General features: G+C 43.6%; 1 protein-coding gene across 1 annotated transcript; it reads right to left on the bottom strand.

Moving 5' to 3' along the window:
- Positions 1-2,192: 2,192 nt before the first annotated feature.
- On the bottom strand, positions 2,193-14,265 carry LOC138982945 (membrane metallo-endopeptidase-like 1). The gene is made up of 9 exons (XM_070356341.1): positions 13,230-14,265; positions 10,403-10,584; positions 9,621-9,752; positions 8,287-8,471; positions 6,604-6,829; positions 5,634-6,300; positions 4,852-5,069; positions 3,980-4,087; positions 2,193-3,572 (listed from the first exon to the last, which is right to left on the bottom strand). The coding sequence occupies exons 1-9, from the start codon at positions 13,351-13,353 to the stop codon at positions 3,315-3,317; spliced, it is 2,100 nt and encodes a 699-aa protein (XP_070212442.1). The 5' UTR covers positions 13,354-14,265; the 3' UTR covers positions 2,193-3,314.
- Between the last annotated feature and the right edge of the window lie 3,063 nt (positions 14,266-17,328).

Here is a 17,328-nt window from a genome sequence, read left to right as displayed (position 1 = left end):
AGCCCCATCAAAACAGATGAACACCTATAATGCACGCCCACGTGTAATAAAAAGGATTAACCGCCTAAGGGCAGAAGCTGGGAACTACCAATTTCTAGAGCTTAAATACACCTGTCAATCCGACCTCAGCATTGCTCATTTGACTTTGGAGTGTGATTTGAACTCATGCCACTTTCAACCCCTGACTCAGTTTATAAACTCGAACAGAAATATCCTGCCAAATACCCCAAATGAAAAAATAAGCTATCTCTCCGCTTCTGCCTACGGATTTTCAAATACTCTGCAACACATGTAACCCAAATTCAACATGTGCCCGTACAATGCTGCTTCTTTTATGAAAACATTGCTTCGGCCATGTTGATTTTAATCAATCAATTTTCTTGTTACCACTTTTAATCAGATGAGCGAGAGTGTGCGGGGGGTGGGAGGGTGGTGAACCACTGTACATAAAGGAACAGTTTGGGTGCGCGCCTGTGTGTGTTTTTAATCTAAGACAAAATAATAATGTCGCCAATGTTTTTACAGAGTGACGTTAAATAAACGATTTTATCATTTTATTTTATCATCAACACCACAAACCAATCATCGCCAAGACTACATTCAGATAGTCTCGGCTAACCATACCGAAGACTGCGACGGGTCAAGGAACGGTACGGGCACGGGAGGGATCGGGAGGAAACCGCAATGGAACGTAAATGATCGTTAACGAAACTGCTTTGAACGGTAGGGACGGTTAAGTTTGGGCTGCATGTTCAACATTTTAGCCGTTCCCCTCCCGATCAAAATGAACGGTAATGGAACCTTAACCCATCGGTTACGGAACCCTTGGATCGTTAAAGGAACTTAAAACAACGGACGGTAACGCAACGGTAGTGCTTTCACACACTGAGTTGTCATACTCAGATTCCACACATCCGTTCTAGGTCCCGTTCCCGTACCGACCAAGGACGGCTGCCACTATGATCAGACGCTGCTCAAAGATGCCAAAAACGGCCGTTTGCGCAGCCGGTTCCATTGTTGTGGCAGCCGTCCTTGGTCGGTACGGGAACGGGACCTAGAACGGTTGTGTGGAATGGGGGGTGTTACTGATCCTGTTTTCTTTCATTCTGAGCACATTTTTAGAGTAAACATGACATATCTATATATTTTTGAATTCAGGAGAATAATTATGAGAAATACAATGCAAACATATTTTTATCTGTTTCTGACAATTCGATTTTAATGACAACTTTAATGAGCAAACTAATTAATCATTTTTTAAGCTTCCAAGCTGAAATGCAATCCCATGTGGTCTGGGTGGCCGAGTGGTAACGCACTTGCGCTCGGAAGCGAGTTCGACCCTGGGTCAGGGCGTTAGCAATTTTCTCCCCCCTTTCCTAACCCAGGTGGTGGGTTCAAGTGCTAGTCTTTCGGATGAGACGATAAACCGAGGTCCCTTCGTGTACACTACATTGGGGTATGCACGTTAAAGATCCCACGATTGACAAAAGGGTCTTTCCTGGCAAAATTGTATAGGCGTAGATAAAAATGTCCACCAAAATACCCGTGTGACCTGGAATAATAGGCCGTGAAAGGTAGATGCAGCGCCTAAAGGCAGTCGATCTACTGGCCGATGTGAATGCGTGATATATTGTGTAAAAAATTCCATCTCACACGGCATTAATAGGTAACATGCGCCTTGAGTCGCCTTGTGTGGTGAGATACGTGCGCGATATAAATCCTCGTAAATAAAATAAAATAAAATAAATAAAAATAGTCCGGACTTCGTCGAAGATTGCTTAACCAAAATTTCCATTAATTTGGTTGAAAAAGTGCTGCCTCAACTTTCTCAAAAAGCCGGATATGACGTCATCGAAGACATCTATCGAAAAAAGGAAAACAATCCGGGGATATCATACCCAGGAACTCTCATGTCAAATTTCATGAGGATCAGTCCAGTATTTTTTTTTAACCACTTTATACACACACACACACATACACACATACACCACGACCCTCGTCTCGATTCCCCGTCTATGTTAAAACATTTAGTCAAAACTTGACTAAATGTAAAAAGCACAACTACGGACATAGACACAAACACTCACACACACACACACACACACACACACACACACACACACACACACACACACACACACACACACACACACACACACACACACACATCGAATGATTGAAAACTGACTACGCGTATTTTGTATCTTTTTAATCCAACACTCCCCTAAGATTCTCAGAACGCACAGCTTACATAAATTGGCTGCAGCTGTCATATACCAAGGTCAAAACTGCAGAGTTAAAAAAAAATTAAAAATGAAAAAAAGTCGAAAGAGGGACTAAGCGGATTATACTTACTCACTTATCTTCTGTCCGTTATACCGGTTGGCATTATCAGAGCAGCAACGACGGAGAACGGTGGATTATAACAAACCCCTTATACTTAAAAAAAAATTTTTTTTAAAAACATTTAAAAAAAATTATTCTACCCATAGAATGACATATTAAAGATACCTAAATTCTTGTGTGAAGCATATTGTAAATCACAACGTAGGGGGGCGGCCTACAGATCCGCCAAGGCTATCACATTTCATTTCATTTTTCATTTTCATTACTTTATTGTCCCATCGCTGGGAAATTCGGGTCGCTTCCTCCGAGTGGAAAGCTAGCAGCAACGGAGTCGCGCTACCCAGGTGTCTGCGTGTTTAGGTGTATTCAGCCACCTGCACTTATGGCAGAATGACCAAGGTCTTTTACGTGCCATTGTGATGACACGGGGGTGGGACATGGCTTCCGTCTCTGGGTCTGCACATAAAGTTGACCCGTGTCCGTCCCGGCCCGAATTCGAACCTGCGACCTTTCGATCACAAGTCCAGTGCTCTACCAACTGAGCTACCGGGCCCTTCAACTTGCAAACACACACACACATCTACAGCCTGGCTGCTTTGCACGGTATGCAGAGTAGGAACTGGGTCTGGAGCAATTTTGCAACTGACACTGGTGACATGCGTCTTTCTGCGAAGTTTAGTTCTGCAAATAATTCCCGGCACTTCCCACGGGCTGTTGACCTCTTGTTTACGTGTTCAATCGAAAGGATGCTCCAATCCAATGTAGAAACCTGGACAAATGGGCGGTGGTTAAAAAAAATATAAAAAAATAAAAAGTTTACACGAAAGTGTAGGAGGATATTATTTTTTTTAACCTGCCTATGGAGCCACCTAGAGAGTCAACCAAATCAATTTCTACTCACTGAACAACATCAACCCGACAAACCTGACTAATTTCCACAACCTCGACTGAAAACCTCTTATCAGTCGCTACCAGACGACACATTTCTTCGGAGGGTTCATGTGGCTGCCAACGGGGCAGTTGAAGGTTTGCCCAAACTGATGACTGTTTTGGATTGTCCCCAGTACGCGGTATTTGGAGGGACTGTGTTCGTCTGTCTTCATCTGACAGAAGAGGGTCCGATCACTGGCGTGTCCGCACCACGTCTGAGCGAAGGCCACGAAGAACAGCTGTTTCGGGGTGAGTTTGATCAGGCCGGGCATCCTCACATCGGCATCTGTGCTGTTCTGATGATATAAGATAAAGATGATGAGAGGATTACGGCATAGAGATGAGAAAATTGCGGCATAGAGATGAGAGGATTACGGCATAGAGATGAGAGGATTACGGCATATAGATGAGAGGATTACGGCATAAAGATAAGAGGATTACGGCATAGCGATGAGAAGATTACGGCAATTTTGGTTTAATCGCATTTAGAGAGTTGGAATGAGATAGAGAGAGAGAGAGAGAGAGAGAGAGAGAGAGAGAGAGAGAGAGAGAGAGAGAGAGAGAGAGAGAGAGAGAGAGAGAGAGAGAGTTGGAATGTGAGAGAGAGAGACTGAGAGAGAGTGAGAGAGAGACACACACACACACACACACACACACATACACACACACACAAACACACACACACACACACAGAATGTTTCACCTGTAACAGTAGGTCTAGCGCATTGAAGGCAGCAGTGATTCCTCCGTTATCCGCGATATTTTCATTCAGCGTTAGGCTCCCATCCACGCTGGAGTTGGCTCTGTGTGACTGCAAAGAAACATTCAATTTCAACTTCGTGAAACGAAAAGACATGCATTTTGTCAAAATGTCTTCTTTTTGGGGCATCCTTCAATACCACAAATATCAATAAGTATGCATGAACATTATCATATAAAAACGCATTTATTAAATACATATTTGTGAACTTATTCATACCAAACCTTATACTTCGAATGATAGACAAGATAGACAAAAGAACAAACAAACAGAGTGAAACCGATACAACCCCATTTACGGAGGGGGGGGGGGGGGGGGGGCGGGTATAGCTCAGTTGGTAGCGCGCTGGATTTGTATTCAGTTGGCCGCTGTCAGCGTGAGTTCGATCCCAGGTTCGGCGGAAATTTATTTCAGAGTCAACTTTGTGTGCAGACTCTCTTCGGTGTCCGAACCCCCCCCCCCCCCCCCCCCCGTGTACACTACATTGGGTGTGCACGTTAAAGATCCCACGATTGACAAAAGGGTCTTTCCTGGCAAAATTGCTTAGGCACAGTTAATAATTGTCTACCTATACCCGTGTGACTTGGAATAATAGGCCGTGAAAGGTAAATATGCGCCGAAATGGCTGCAATTACTGGCCGTATAAAATTTCCTCTCACACGGCATCACTGCAGAGCGCCTAGAACTGTACCCACGGAATATGCGCGATATAAGCGTCATTGATTGATTGATTGATTGAAATGACGGAACAACAGGTGTTACGTCGCAGGTAAGTGTTTCGTTCTTTAATTATAAACTTCTTGGTCCCCTCTCACCTTGAAGTGTTCGTACTGTTCCACGATGCAGGCAGCCTTTCCCTCGTAGTGTCGTACGTCCTCCTCGCTCCACCAGGAACCTAGGTTGCCGTGTGCGTCATACTTGCGTCCGTCTGCGTCAAAGCCGTGCGTCACCTCGTGTCCCAGCACAAAACCCAGAGACCCATAGTTGAGGTATGGAGGTAGTTCGTGCCGGAACATGTGGTCTTGCAGAAGTCCTGGTAAAATCCAAAACATAGTTTTTTGTGTGTGTGTGTGTGTGTGGAACGATAAGTAAAAGACAAAACCAAACATTCACAATTAATGTTTTGAGTTCACAATGTGGACGTTTTGTTTTGTATATAAAAAAATATTACAAAAACATCAACAACAAAAGAATTAAAAAACACGTTCCATTAACTAACCTTTTTTTTTTTTTTTTAATCTTGCTGAAGTCTGCTCTTTTGAAATCAGCATAGTCACGCAGAAACATGCATCTTATTGTCATGCTACAATGACAAAGTTGTTACTACATTGTATATACTTGGTACGCGATGAACAGCCAGGTTGCAGCATGGACCAAGCGACAAAAACTTAAAGATGTATAAATCTCACAGGAAAAAAGCGCGTGTCGTTTTGCTACTTCTTCCGAACTGTTTGGCCCAAGCAAAACGGCCATATGTTTAAAAGGCTAAGATAATTCGGCTTAATCGGTACTTCTGCCAAATCCAGCAAAAGGCAGCTGGGCTAGCCCTGGGAGTGCACATGTAGGCACGCAGCTAGCAGTAACGGTAACATCTTACCAGACGGGATGGCGATAGCGTTGTAGAGGGACATGTAGAAAGCATTAGCGGTGGCGGAGGTCAGGCTCCAGTGCACGTGACGCCCGGGGCGGTGGCGGTACCGGCGGAGGGTCAGCCGTGCCTGACGGAGGGTCAAGGCCAGGTGGTTCAGCAGGTAGGTGTCGACGTCCACCCCCACCCCTCCCCACTCCTCGTTCAGCAGCGACCCGTTGGCCTTGTACATCTCCATGGCTCCCACCTCCAGGCGCATGGCGGCCAGCTTCTCCGCCGCGCGCCGCTTGGACTGCGGGGACAGCCACGTCACTCGCTGAATCATCTGGCCGAATGACGTCATAATCCTCCGCGTCATCTTGGCCACCTTGGCCCGCGTGACGGAGTCCGTGTAGACGGCGGTGTACAGCTCTCCCAGCACGTCCGGTAGTTGTTTCCGAGTCTTGCGCACGCAGTGCTCGGCTGTGCGCCTGTAGGTGAAATGGCCTCTAGACCCAGTGATGTTCTTCCTCCAGGCGCCGTGGAGACGTATCAGCTTCCCGTCCGTGTAGGAGATCAGGCTCTGCACTGTCGACCACTTTAGATAGTCCTTGATGACGTCAGAGGGGGTATGACGCAACAGCGGGAAGAGCTTGTCCAGGAAGTGCACGGCTCTGGTCACGACTCTTTCGCTGTCCTGAAAATGACAAATGACAAATAGAAAGTCAAAGACAAATGACAATGATACATGACATTGACAACGACAAGTGCCAGTAAAAAAAAAAAAAAAAAGACTATTAGAATGGCAAGTACAATGTCAAACATATACATTGTCATTAAAGTTAAAACACACACACACACACACACACACACACACACACACACACACACACACACACACATCGCTCCCTCCCCCCCCACCCAATCACCGCCCCCCCCCACACACACACACAAACCGCCCCCACCCCGCCACACACACCTCCCCCCCCCCCACACACACCTTGATTTCAACAGGCACGTGGTACTCGTCGAACACTCCCTGGATGTAGGCACGCCACTGGAGGTCGGGGTATCGCTGCTGTAAGGACGATATGTTGAAGGTATGGGGACTGGCGCTGCCGTCCTGTTGCTGTGCCGGAGACAGGGTTATGTTGGCGAGCTGGGTTTCAAACTCTATCACTTTCTGACCTTGTCTGATCGTCTGGAAGTTGAGCCCGGATGTTAGTCTAAACAGAAAGTATAATGCTTTTTCATTATAAAAGTTAGGGGAAGGTTGGTGGGGGGTTGGGGTGAGGGTGTCGAACTCGATCACTTTGTGGCCTTGTCTGATGGTTTGGAGGCTCAGCCCCGGGTGTCAGTCTCAACAGACAGTATGATGCTTTTTACATTTAGTCAAGTTTTCACTAAATGTTTTAACATAGAGGGGGAATCGAGACGAGGGTCGTGGTGTGTGTGTGTGTGTGTGTGTGTGTGTGTGTGTGTGTGTATGTGTGTGTGTCTGTGTATTTATGTGGTGTATGTGTGTGTGTGTGTCTGTGTGTGTGTGTGTGTGTGTGTGCGTGTAGAGCGATTCAGAGAAAACTGCTGGACCGATCTTCATGAAACTTTACATGAGAGTTCCTGGGAATGATATCCCCAGAGTGTTTTTTTTATTTTTTCGATAAATGTCTTTGATGACATCATATCCGGCTTTTTGTAAAAGTTGAGGCGGCACTGTCACACCCTCATTTTTCAATGAAATTGATTGAACCTTTGGCCAAGTAATCTTCGACGAAGGCCGAACTTTGGAAAATTGTAATTAATTTTTGTTTATATAAAACGATCCAAAAACAATTTCATCTGATTTTTCATCATTTTCTGATTCCAAAAATATATATGTATGTTATATTCGGATTAAAAACAAGCTCTGAAAATTAAAGATATGAACATTTTGATTGAAATTAAATTTCCGAAATCGATTTAAAAACAATTTCATCTGATTCCTTTTTATCGGTTCCTGATTCCAAAAACATATAGATATGATATAATTGAATTAAAAACAAGCTCAGAAAGTAAAAAAAACACCACAGAGATACAGAAAAGCGTGCTATCCTGCTCAGCGTAACCACTAGCGCGCTATTCTGGCTAGTCAATTTCACTGCCTTTGCCACGAGCGGTGGACTGACGATGCTACGAGTATACGGTCTTGGTGAAAAAAATGCAGTACGTTCAGTGTCATTCTGTGAGTACGACAGCTTGACTTTAATGTTGTATTTTCGCCTTACGCGACCTGTTTATTACAAAAGTTGGGGGTAGGGTGGCGTGGGCTGGGGTGATGGTTTCGAACTCTAGATCTATCACTTTTTGACCTTGGCTGATCGTCTGGACGCTCAGCCCGGGTGTCAGTCTGCCGCACGGACAGTTTGTGGGTGCATTATAAGATCTGATGCTTTTTTTGTGATGAAAGTTATGGGGTTGAGATGTGGTGGGGTAGGGACTGGGGTGGGTCGGATATTTGGGTGGGTGGGTGGTGTATATGTGTGTTTATTTGATTGTGTGTGTTTATTTGAGTGTGTGTGTGTGTGTGTGTGTGTGTGTGTGTGTGTGTGTGTGTGTGTGTGTGTGTGTGTGTGTGTGTGTGTGTGTGTGTGTGTGTGTGTGTGTGTGTGTGTGTGTGTGTCATGTGTGTCAAAATGAGACTTACACAGACATGACGCGGACGTAGTACCACAGGTAACGCTTCAATACCCCGGGTGGCTTGTTCTCCAGGTAACGGTAGCGTAACATGTTGAGAGACGGCTGATAAATGCTTAGCACGTACTGTGACGAATTGTGGTAGTCACGATCCATTCCTAACCCAAACAGTGGTGAACTTGGTACTTTCTCTATCTGTGAAAACACACAAAAAAGCGATACACGCCTTCAATCAAAATGTGCGGTATTTATACTAGATGGGGGGGGGGGGGGGGGGGGGCTTAACGTCCACACAGGAAGTTTACCTGGTGATATGCTAGAGCAGTTTTTATATCGCTAGAGCATTATACTTGTAGAATCTTTGGGAAGCTGCTTGTAGAGTGCTTGGGTGTCTGGAAATGGAGAAACTGAGAATTGTACAATGTTCCGTTCAGAAAGTAAGCAAAACCTTTAGGAGTGCCTTATTTTTCGTTAGAACAATCCTGCGAACTAAGAATTGTCTGTCCTTGTATACTGCTCAGAACAAGCCTGTTTGCAAAGAGGCAGAATCGAGTCTACCTTTGCGTGACCAGACCAGACACTGAAGGTACATCAGTAATGCATGGCCGGTAAAGCATGTTACATGGTTTAAGGTGCATCAGTAATGCATGGCCGGTAAAACATGTTACATGGTTTAAGGTGCATCAGTAATGCATGGCCGGTAAAACATGTTACATGGTTTAAGGTGCATCAGTAATGCACGGCCGGTAAAACATGTTACATGGTTTAAGGTGCATCAGTAATGCACGGCCGGTAAAACATGTTACATGGTTTAAGGTGCATCAGTAATGCACGGCCGGTAAAACATGTTACATGGTTTAAGGTGCATCAGTAATGCATGGCCGGTAAAACATGTTACATGGTTTAAGGTGCATCAGTAATGCACGGCCGGTAAAACATGTTACATGGTTTAAGGTGCATCAGTAATGCACGGCCGGTAAAACATGTTACATGGTTTAAGGTGCATCAGTAATGCACGGCCGGTAAAACACGTTGCATGGTTTAAGGTGCATCAGTAATGCACGGCCGGTAAAACATGTTGCATGGTTTAATGTGCATCAGTAATGCATGGCCGGTAAAACACGTTGCATGGTTTAAGGCTGCCCCCCTTTTAAGACTTTTGTCGGACTCGGTTTTCATTAAGTCCGTACATTTACCTCCCTTAATAAAATGCTCCTACAGTAGAACTCCCATTTTAGGAATCTTAAATTTTCTTTTAATGATCTGACATTCTCAGATTTTTAGGTGTTTTAAAATAAGAGTTGCACTGTACTAATCAAGAACAATTTAGTCAACGCTTCCTACCTGGAGAAGGCGAGCTGTGAGATCATCAGGCAAGTCTTGGAATACGGAGTTGACAAAATGAATCAACGGTTTGTCACCCAACGTCTGCATCAGCTTTTTATTGGTGCATGATTTGTAGAACTTCTTGGCCACCTAAACAAGAAACAATGCCATATCAAAACATTCAGTCAGTCTGTCGGTCTGAAAGGATGAAATGGAACTACACGATTTTATTTTTCGCCGACTTCGAGCACCCCGACTGCTATGCAACTAACGCCTAGATGGGAGCAGTCTTCGGGCTACTTGAACTGCTGGTAGGCGTGACCTAGCTTTGCTATGCAACTAACTCCTAGATGGGAGCAGTCTTCGGGCTACTTGAACTGCTGGTAGGCATGACCAAGCTAAGAAAAGGTAACTCTCGCGGAAAATCGGAAGTCCCGAAAACAGGGAGACAAAATATCACGCTTTCACCCTGTGTAGATCCTCTGTTCGAACGTGTCTTTTGCGTTGTTTTTGATGTTTAATACTGACCTACGATTAAAGATCAGACATCGGCCTCGAACCGCATCACAATAATTATTTTGAAGAATTCGTGGCCTTTTTTTATTGAATATTTTATCTGCAAAAAATAATCACGATCATTCCAATGCCACTGGCTAAACGCGAATCACCACCGCAATCATCATCATCATCATCATCATCACCATCATCATCATCATCATCATCATCATCATCATCATCATCGTCGTCGTCGTCGTCGTCGTCGTCATCGTCATCGTCATCAGTCTCATCATCAGTCTCACCTGTACGGCAGGTGAGTCATCAGACGAGACATCGTGGGACAGGAGGCGCAAGAGCTTGTTGATGACGACGTCATCCTGCAAGGCCCACTGGCTGCCGGAGGACTCCGGTTGGTGTTCTAGCCAGCCTCCACACGAGTATTGCCAGAAATCATCACACGGGTTCACCGACTCGTTCAGGTTAGCTGGAGGAAAAAAAGGTTGAACAAAACAAACGTGATTTACACATTGACAGACTTCCATTCAAAACTTTGAGGTTATCATGGTCGATTGCCACCCGACTGACACCAAAGCCTCATTGAAGTCGGACGGAGACTAAATTCTGTTGAGCGTGTATCAACGCGCCTCGCCAGCAGGTGTTCCTTGAGCAGATTTTCGTTGTTCATCTGACGGTAATCTGACCAATCACAGAATCTGTTACATTCTAAACCCATCTTGATTGAATTATAATCTTTCTTGCTTGGTTTTCGCAAAGCTTACTTCCTTCCCGTTAGCATACCACCTGCAAGGACTTCAGCCAAAAATACTTACTTTAAGATAAGGACTTATTATTTAATCGTAGTGTGAAGAGCAAAAAATCGTTCTCACTCCCCTTTATTTGTGTGTGTGTGTGTGTGTGTGTGTGTGTGTGTGTGTGTGTGTGTGTGTGTGCGTGCGCGCGCGCGTGTGTGTGTGTGTGTGTGTTTCTCTCTCTCTGTCCCTCCCTCCCTCCCTCCCTCTCTCTCTCTCTCTCTCTCTCTCTCTCTCTCTCTCTCTCTCTATCTCTCTCTCTCTCTCTCTATCTCTCTATCTCTCTCACTAACTCACTGTTGTTGTTGTTAACGCTTATAAGTATTTAGGAATATTTTTTCCACGAGACTCAGTTTTAATGTTTCCTGTCAAGATTTGGTGAGTAGGGGTAAACGGGCAGTGTTTGGTATACTTCGTGTGTTGCACAAGTTAGAGAGTAGTTCTTACAAATTGTTTACGAAATTGTTTGATTCTCAAGTTCAACCGATTGTGCAATATGGTGCTGAGATTTGGGCTTTCCAAAAAGGTACGGAAATAGAAAAACTGCACTTATTCGCCATGAAACGATTCCTACATGTAGACATGAGAACACCAAACGACCTTGTGTATGGTGAATTGGGAAGATTCCCAATATATCTAAACTCATATATGTAAAGTGCATTACATATTGGCTAAAATTAACAAGAATGGAAAATTCTAAGATTCCATGTAAAGCATACAAAGTTCTCTATAATTTAGATTGTTATGGCAAGATTACATGGGCGACGGATGTTCGAAAGTGTTTGTTCTCTCATGGGTTTGCAGATGTATGGTAAAACCAAGGGGTGGACAGTATTGGTGGATTTTTGAAATGTTTCAGACAACGATTGATAGATTGCAGATGGCAAGACTGGAACGACCATATGCAAAGCAGTGATCGATTTTCTACATACAGATTGTTTAAGACCGGAAGCAGTACTGAAGCGTATATAGATATGGAAATGAACAGCTATGTGAAAAGTGCATTAACTAAATTTAGGTTCGGTGTATCGGATCTTGCTGTACACAGATGTAGGTATAGTGTACGGAGTGAGGAAGATTTGTTGTGTCGTCTGTGTAAATTGGCTGAAGAAAATGAAATACACTTTATGTTTTGCTGTCCTGCACTACGTGACCTAAGAGTATTATTGATAAAGCCAAAATATTATAGTCATCCATGTATGTACCGATATACTTTGTTTATGTCTACTGGAAATGTCAGTCAAATATCCAAATTAGCACAATATATTTATCAGGGAATGAAAAGATTAATCACTGTGACATGATTTATGTACACATGTATTACTGTTTGATGTGTACAAATTTGGGTCATTTATGAAACAACACAATATTTTACTATGATTATGTTGTATATGGGCGCATACCCTTCAGAAGGGGCTCTGGCCTAAAACTTTCGTATTCGTATATTCTCTCTCACTAACTCACTGTTCCAGAATGAGCTGGAGTGGGAGAAAAGGGAACGAACGGCGGTTGGGAGTTCTTGTGAAAGAAGCGTTTTGCGTTTTGAGAGCGATGCTGTTGCTTCGTGTGTTTGTTTAATTTATCATTTGTTTCGTTCTGCTGCTGTTTTAGCAGTGGAGAAGAGCGCAAAATCGGCGTAAGGTAATATAAGGCACCAAAAAAAAAATAGTCTGTTTACGGTATCCCGACCGACCCTATTTTTTTCGCGCGACCCTAGACTTTTTTTTGACATTTGGGGGTAAAAAAAAAAAAATAAAAAAAAAAAACCTTTTGTTTTTTTTGCAAAATAACGTAAAAATATGGTTTTTGGGGAAAAAAAAATCCCGACCTACCGACCCTATTTTTTGGGCCTATGTTACCGTAAACAGACCTATTTTTTGGGGGCCTAAGATGAGCAACGGCAATATGTGCCAATGTCCACCATGGGTAAAGAAAAACAAGAAATCAACGGATTAGGGTAACTCCCTCTTGCTTCTTGAAGCTGGAAACGATATATCACCGAGTCAACCAACAAGATCCCTCTTCTTTTGGGTAGCACATTTTTGTGTAATTATTTTTCTGAAATGAAATGGTCCTTGAGCAACTTTAGTAGTATATAAACAAAACGCCGAAACTTTCTTTGCAAATCACCAACATTTACATTTCTACAGAGCTGCCAAACTTGTTTTTCGCTTTCGGGGCAAGATGGCGCCTAGGACTTCCAAAAATCGTCGAAATTTGTATGGCAAATTTGGAGAGAAAAATAAATCCCTACAACATCCCTCAGCTCACAGATGTTCCAAAACTTGCCGACAAATCCCTGCAACATCCCTCAACTCACAGATGATGAAGGCAGATCGCAGGGTACACTCTTTGGTGATGCACACCTTATGATGAGCAGCAGCCTGGAACCACCCGTGCAGATTGAAGTAAACGACCGCCAGCACTACGGCCAGGACAGCCATCACGGACTCTGAGACACGGCCTGCCAGGCACACTAGGGTTTGGGGCCTACAGGTCACCAGCGGCGTCTGTTTGCTTCTGTGTTCCCGCTAGGTTCTTACACGTTGTGTTCTTTTGTGGAGTTCTTTTGTGTAGGCTTGCTGTCTGAAGTTGTTGTTGGTGGTGTTGTTGTTGGCGGTGGTGGTGGTGGTCGGGTAGTTGTTGTTGCTGTTGTTGTTGTTGTTGTCGTCGTTGTTGTTGTTGTTGTTGATGTTTTTTGTGTGTGTTGTTGTTGGTGTTGTTGTTGTTGTCGTTGCTGTTGTTTTTCTTCTTCTTCTGCTTCTTCTTTTTCTTCTTCTTCTTCTTCTTCTTCTTGTTCTTGTTCTTGTTCTTGTTGTTTAAATATTCCAACGACAGGAGCCAATCGGACAGGCGTATATTCACAATCCGAGGCGTTTATCTGCGCTGGTAGTCTTCTTGTCCATGTCCTTCAAAACTGCTGGTGCTTTTCGTTTTAAACTTTTTTGAATGACTGATTTTGTTGTTGTTGTTGTCGCTGTTATTTTCTCAAAGTAGAAAAAAGAATGGTGTTCTCATATCATTCGGGCTTCAAGGTTTTTTTAGATCTTTCACGCATAGTTAAACATCCTTTTTTGCTGGTCCTCCGAAGATAACAGTTAGTCCTCGAAATAAGTCAGCTGCTGTGTAGGCGAGCGCAAAATGACGAAGATGCTTACGCCAAATAAAACATCTAAACGTCGTTTACATTTAACACGTGATATGATTTTGCTTTTTGTTCAAAAGAGCCTTGATAAATGATTCGACTACAACCACTATTTTATTGTTGCTAAAAAGATGGACCTAGCACCTCACGAGTTTTACACGTTGGCTACACCCAGCGAAGAAAGCATCAGTTTCGGTTATCTAACGGCAGTATCTTCAACGACGCGTTACTGACTTGCAAACTTGTAATCACTGATGATGTTCTATCTTTTGCTGTGACAACGATGCCAACGTTACACAACTTGTCAGTGATAGACTGACTGTGTCTTTATCAAATGAGATCAGAAAACAACTCATAAAGCAGTGGCATAAAAAAAACCTTCAAATAAATATAATAGACGATTTCCGAAAATACTTCTCTCAGGTTGTGAAAGAGTGATACTCTTGCTTTCAGCGAGGCAAGCTTTCAACGCGTGCTCCCTGTCCACGTTTTTCAGACACACCCCAGGCTACTGACTGGCCTATGGGGAAGTTTGACTACCCGTACAAACCCAACAGAGTTATTTCCGACTACCCGTGCAAACCCAACAGAGTTATTTCCGACTACCCGTGCAAACCCAACAGAGTTATTTCCGACTACCCGTGCAAACCCAACAGAGTTATTTCCGACTACCCGTACAAACCCAACAGAGTTATTTCCGACTACCCGTGCAAACCCAACAGTTATTTCCGACTACCCGTACAAACCCAACAGAGTTATTTCCGACTACCCGTGCAAACCCAACAGAGTTATTTCCGACTACCCGTGCAAACCCAACAGAGTTATTTCCGACTACCCGTGCAAACCCAACAGAGTTATTTCCGACTACCCGTCCAAACCCAACAGAGTTATTTCCGACTACCCGTGCAAACCCAACAGAGTTATTTCCGACTACCCGTGCAAACCCAACAGAGTTATTTCCGACTACCCGTGCAAACCCAACAGAGTTATTTCCGACTACACGTGCAAACACAACAGAGTTATTTCCGACTACCCGTGCAAACCCAACAGAGTTATTTCCGACTACCCGTGCAAACCCAACAGAGTTATTTCCGAACATTGTCTGTTCTGGTTGCAAACACGCGTGTCGTTTTTGGGAACAACAAAGCATTTGGAACAGGGTCACCCAACTTTCATTAAAAATATGCAGTACTTTATATTTAAGGATTCAGATCTCGTCAATAATTAGCTTGATTGAATTATCGATTGCTTGACTGATTCATTGATCGATCTATTGATTAACGGAGTCATGGATAGATTAATATAGATAAATGAAAATTGTAGGAGTTGTATAATATCGTGTTTTTCTGTTTTGTTTGATTGAATTTGTATAGTGCTGTAGGGAAGCGCAATATAAATGTTCGAGTAGTAGTAGTAGTAGTAGTAGTAGTAGTAATAGTAGTAGTAGTAGTAGTAGTAGTAGAGCTACAGGTATATAAGATTATGTAACGAATGTGATTGAAGAGCCGATCTAATCGGGTCAAATTGAGCATATGGACTGGTAAATGCCAATTACATTACAATTGTTAATGAGGGTGGAAAAAACGCACATTTGTAATTGGTCAAGGGAACCAAACAGTCCACTTCTATTGCAGGCTAAGTTTCCTCTTGTTTACCCCTTCATTGTTTTCATATTTCTTTTCTTCTTTATCTTGTTATCGTTCTTTGTCATATCTTTCTTTTCCACTCTTGTGTTTTTGCTTCCTTCCGGTTTTCTCCTTTTCGCTTCAAGTTGGAAGAACTTCCATAACAAGATTTCGAGAAAAATCTACAACACAAAACAGATTGCGGATTGGAAAGCTTGGTCGGGTGGGCGTTATGTTATGTCCCTTCTGTATCGATCAATACATGTAGGAGACCTTTGCTTCAATTTTTGTGATTGGCTGGAAGCTAGCCAACTCGTTTCCGGTTTCTTTCGTTCCCTTGACACCGGAACTTCCTGTGTTATGCGCGCGCATGGCCAGTGTAGACTGGGTATTACCTCCCTGGGAATCAATGATGGAAAGTCTGATGAGATGGGTGGATAACTAAGACTAGAGTCGATAAACTGTGTGTGTTGGAGTGTCTCAGTGTGGGGGTGGGGCGGCTTTCAGTCACCGTGTATGTGCATAGGGGGAGGGGGAGTGTCACAGTGTGTGCACGGTGTGTGTCGGTGTGGGTGTCCGGTCAGTGTGTGTGTGTGTGTATGTATCGGGTGTGTGTGTGTGACGATGTGTGTGTGTGTGTGTGTGTGTGTGTGTTTTTGTGTGTGTGTGTGTGTGTGTTTGTGTCTGTCTGTCTGTGTGTGTGTGTCTCTGTACCCGGCGCGCGCGCGTGTGTGTGTGTGTGTGTGTATGTGTGTGTTTGCTTCACTGACTAGTGTGTAAAATCGTCACCATTTAATATTGTTATCATTATGAAAATGTTGGTGATACGGTGTTACCAGAAGGAAGAAGGACGGGTAACTGAGTGATTCGTGCCGCATGCTTTCCCTTCAAACCAGATCAGTTGGAACGTGACTTGTCCTTTGCACTGCTCCAAGCAAAAACAGTTGAGTTACTTCCCTTGCATCGTAAAACTAGTTCAAAGTTCGCTGCGCTGCTTTTCAGAACGAGGGCTATCATGAGTTTGTATTTACGTTTAGTTTTTCCATTTCTGGTACGACTACTTGAATGCACGTAAGGTCGTAAACAGACTGTCATACGCATCGATAAAAAGGTTCGGCATATTAAAACTAAAAAAATGTGTCAAATGTTTAAAAATATCAGGTTATTATTGCAAGAGGGTGACGGGATATTGATACATTTTCAGTGAAAGAAAATGAGAGTAGCAAACTGCAGAACTGTGAATAGAAGCTGCAGAGAACTATGAGCACTGTCTGAAAAATCATGATGATGAATCTGTTGGTAATAAATCAATAGCACCGCTAACATTTATGATAAAGGACCTGATAATAGAAAGGGGGTGGGGGGAGGGAAAAGGGGCTCTCAGAACAAGGCAGCAAGAGCAAGAAATGTCAGAAAAAACATTCACGTTTAAAAGGCATACTTGCTTCTTCCCTTGTAAATGATTCGGCTCACAATCTCAAATCTGTACGTGCTTTTATATGAGATACGAACATCCCTCCACTTGGTGTTGTACCACAAATCAACAGGCAGGGTTTGTTTGTTTGTTTGCTTAACGCCCAGCCGACCACGAAGGACCATATCAGGGCGGTGCTGCTTTGACATATAACGTGCGCCACACACAAGACAGA

Source organism: Littorina saxatilis, linkage group LG12 (assembly GCF_037325665.1).
Source record: "Littorina saxatilis isolate snail1 linkage group LG12, US_GU_Lsax_2.0, whole genome shotgun sequence".
Taxonomy (NCBI): Eukaryota; Metazoa; Mollusca; class Gastropoda; order Littorinimorpha; family Littorinidae; genus Littorina; species Littorina saxatilis.
This window is presented reverse-complemented; position numbering and strand designations above follow the sequence as displayed.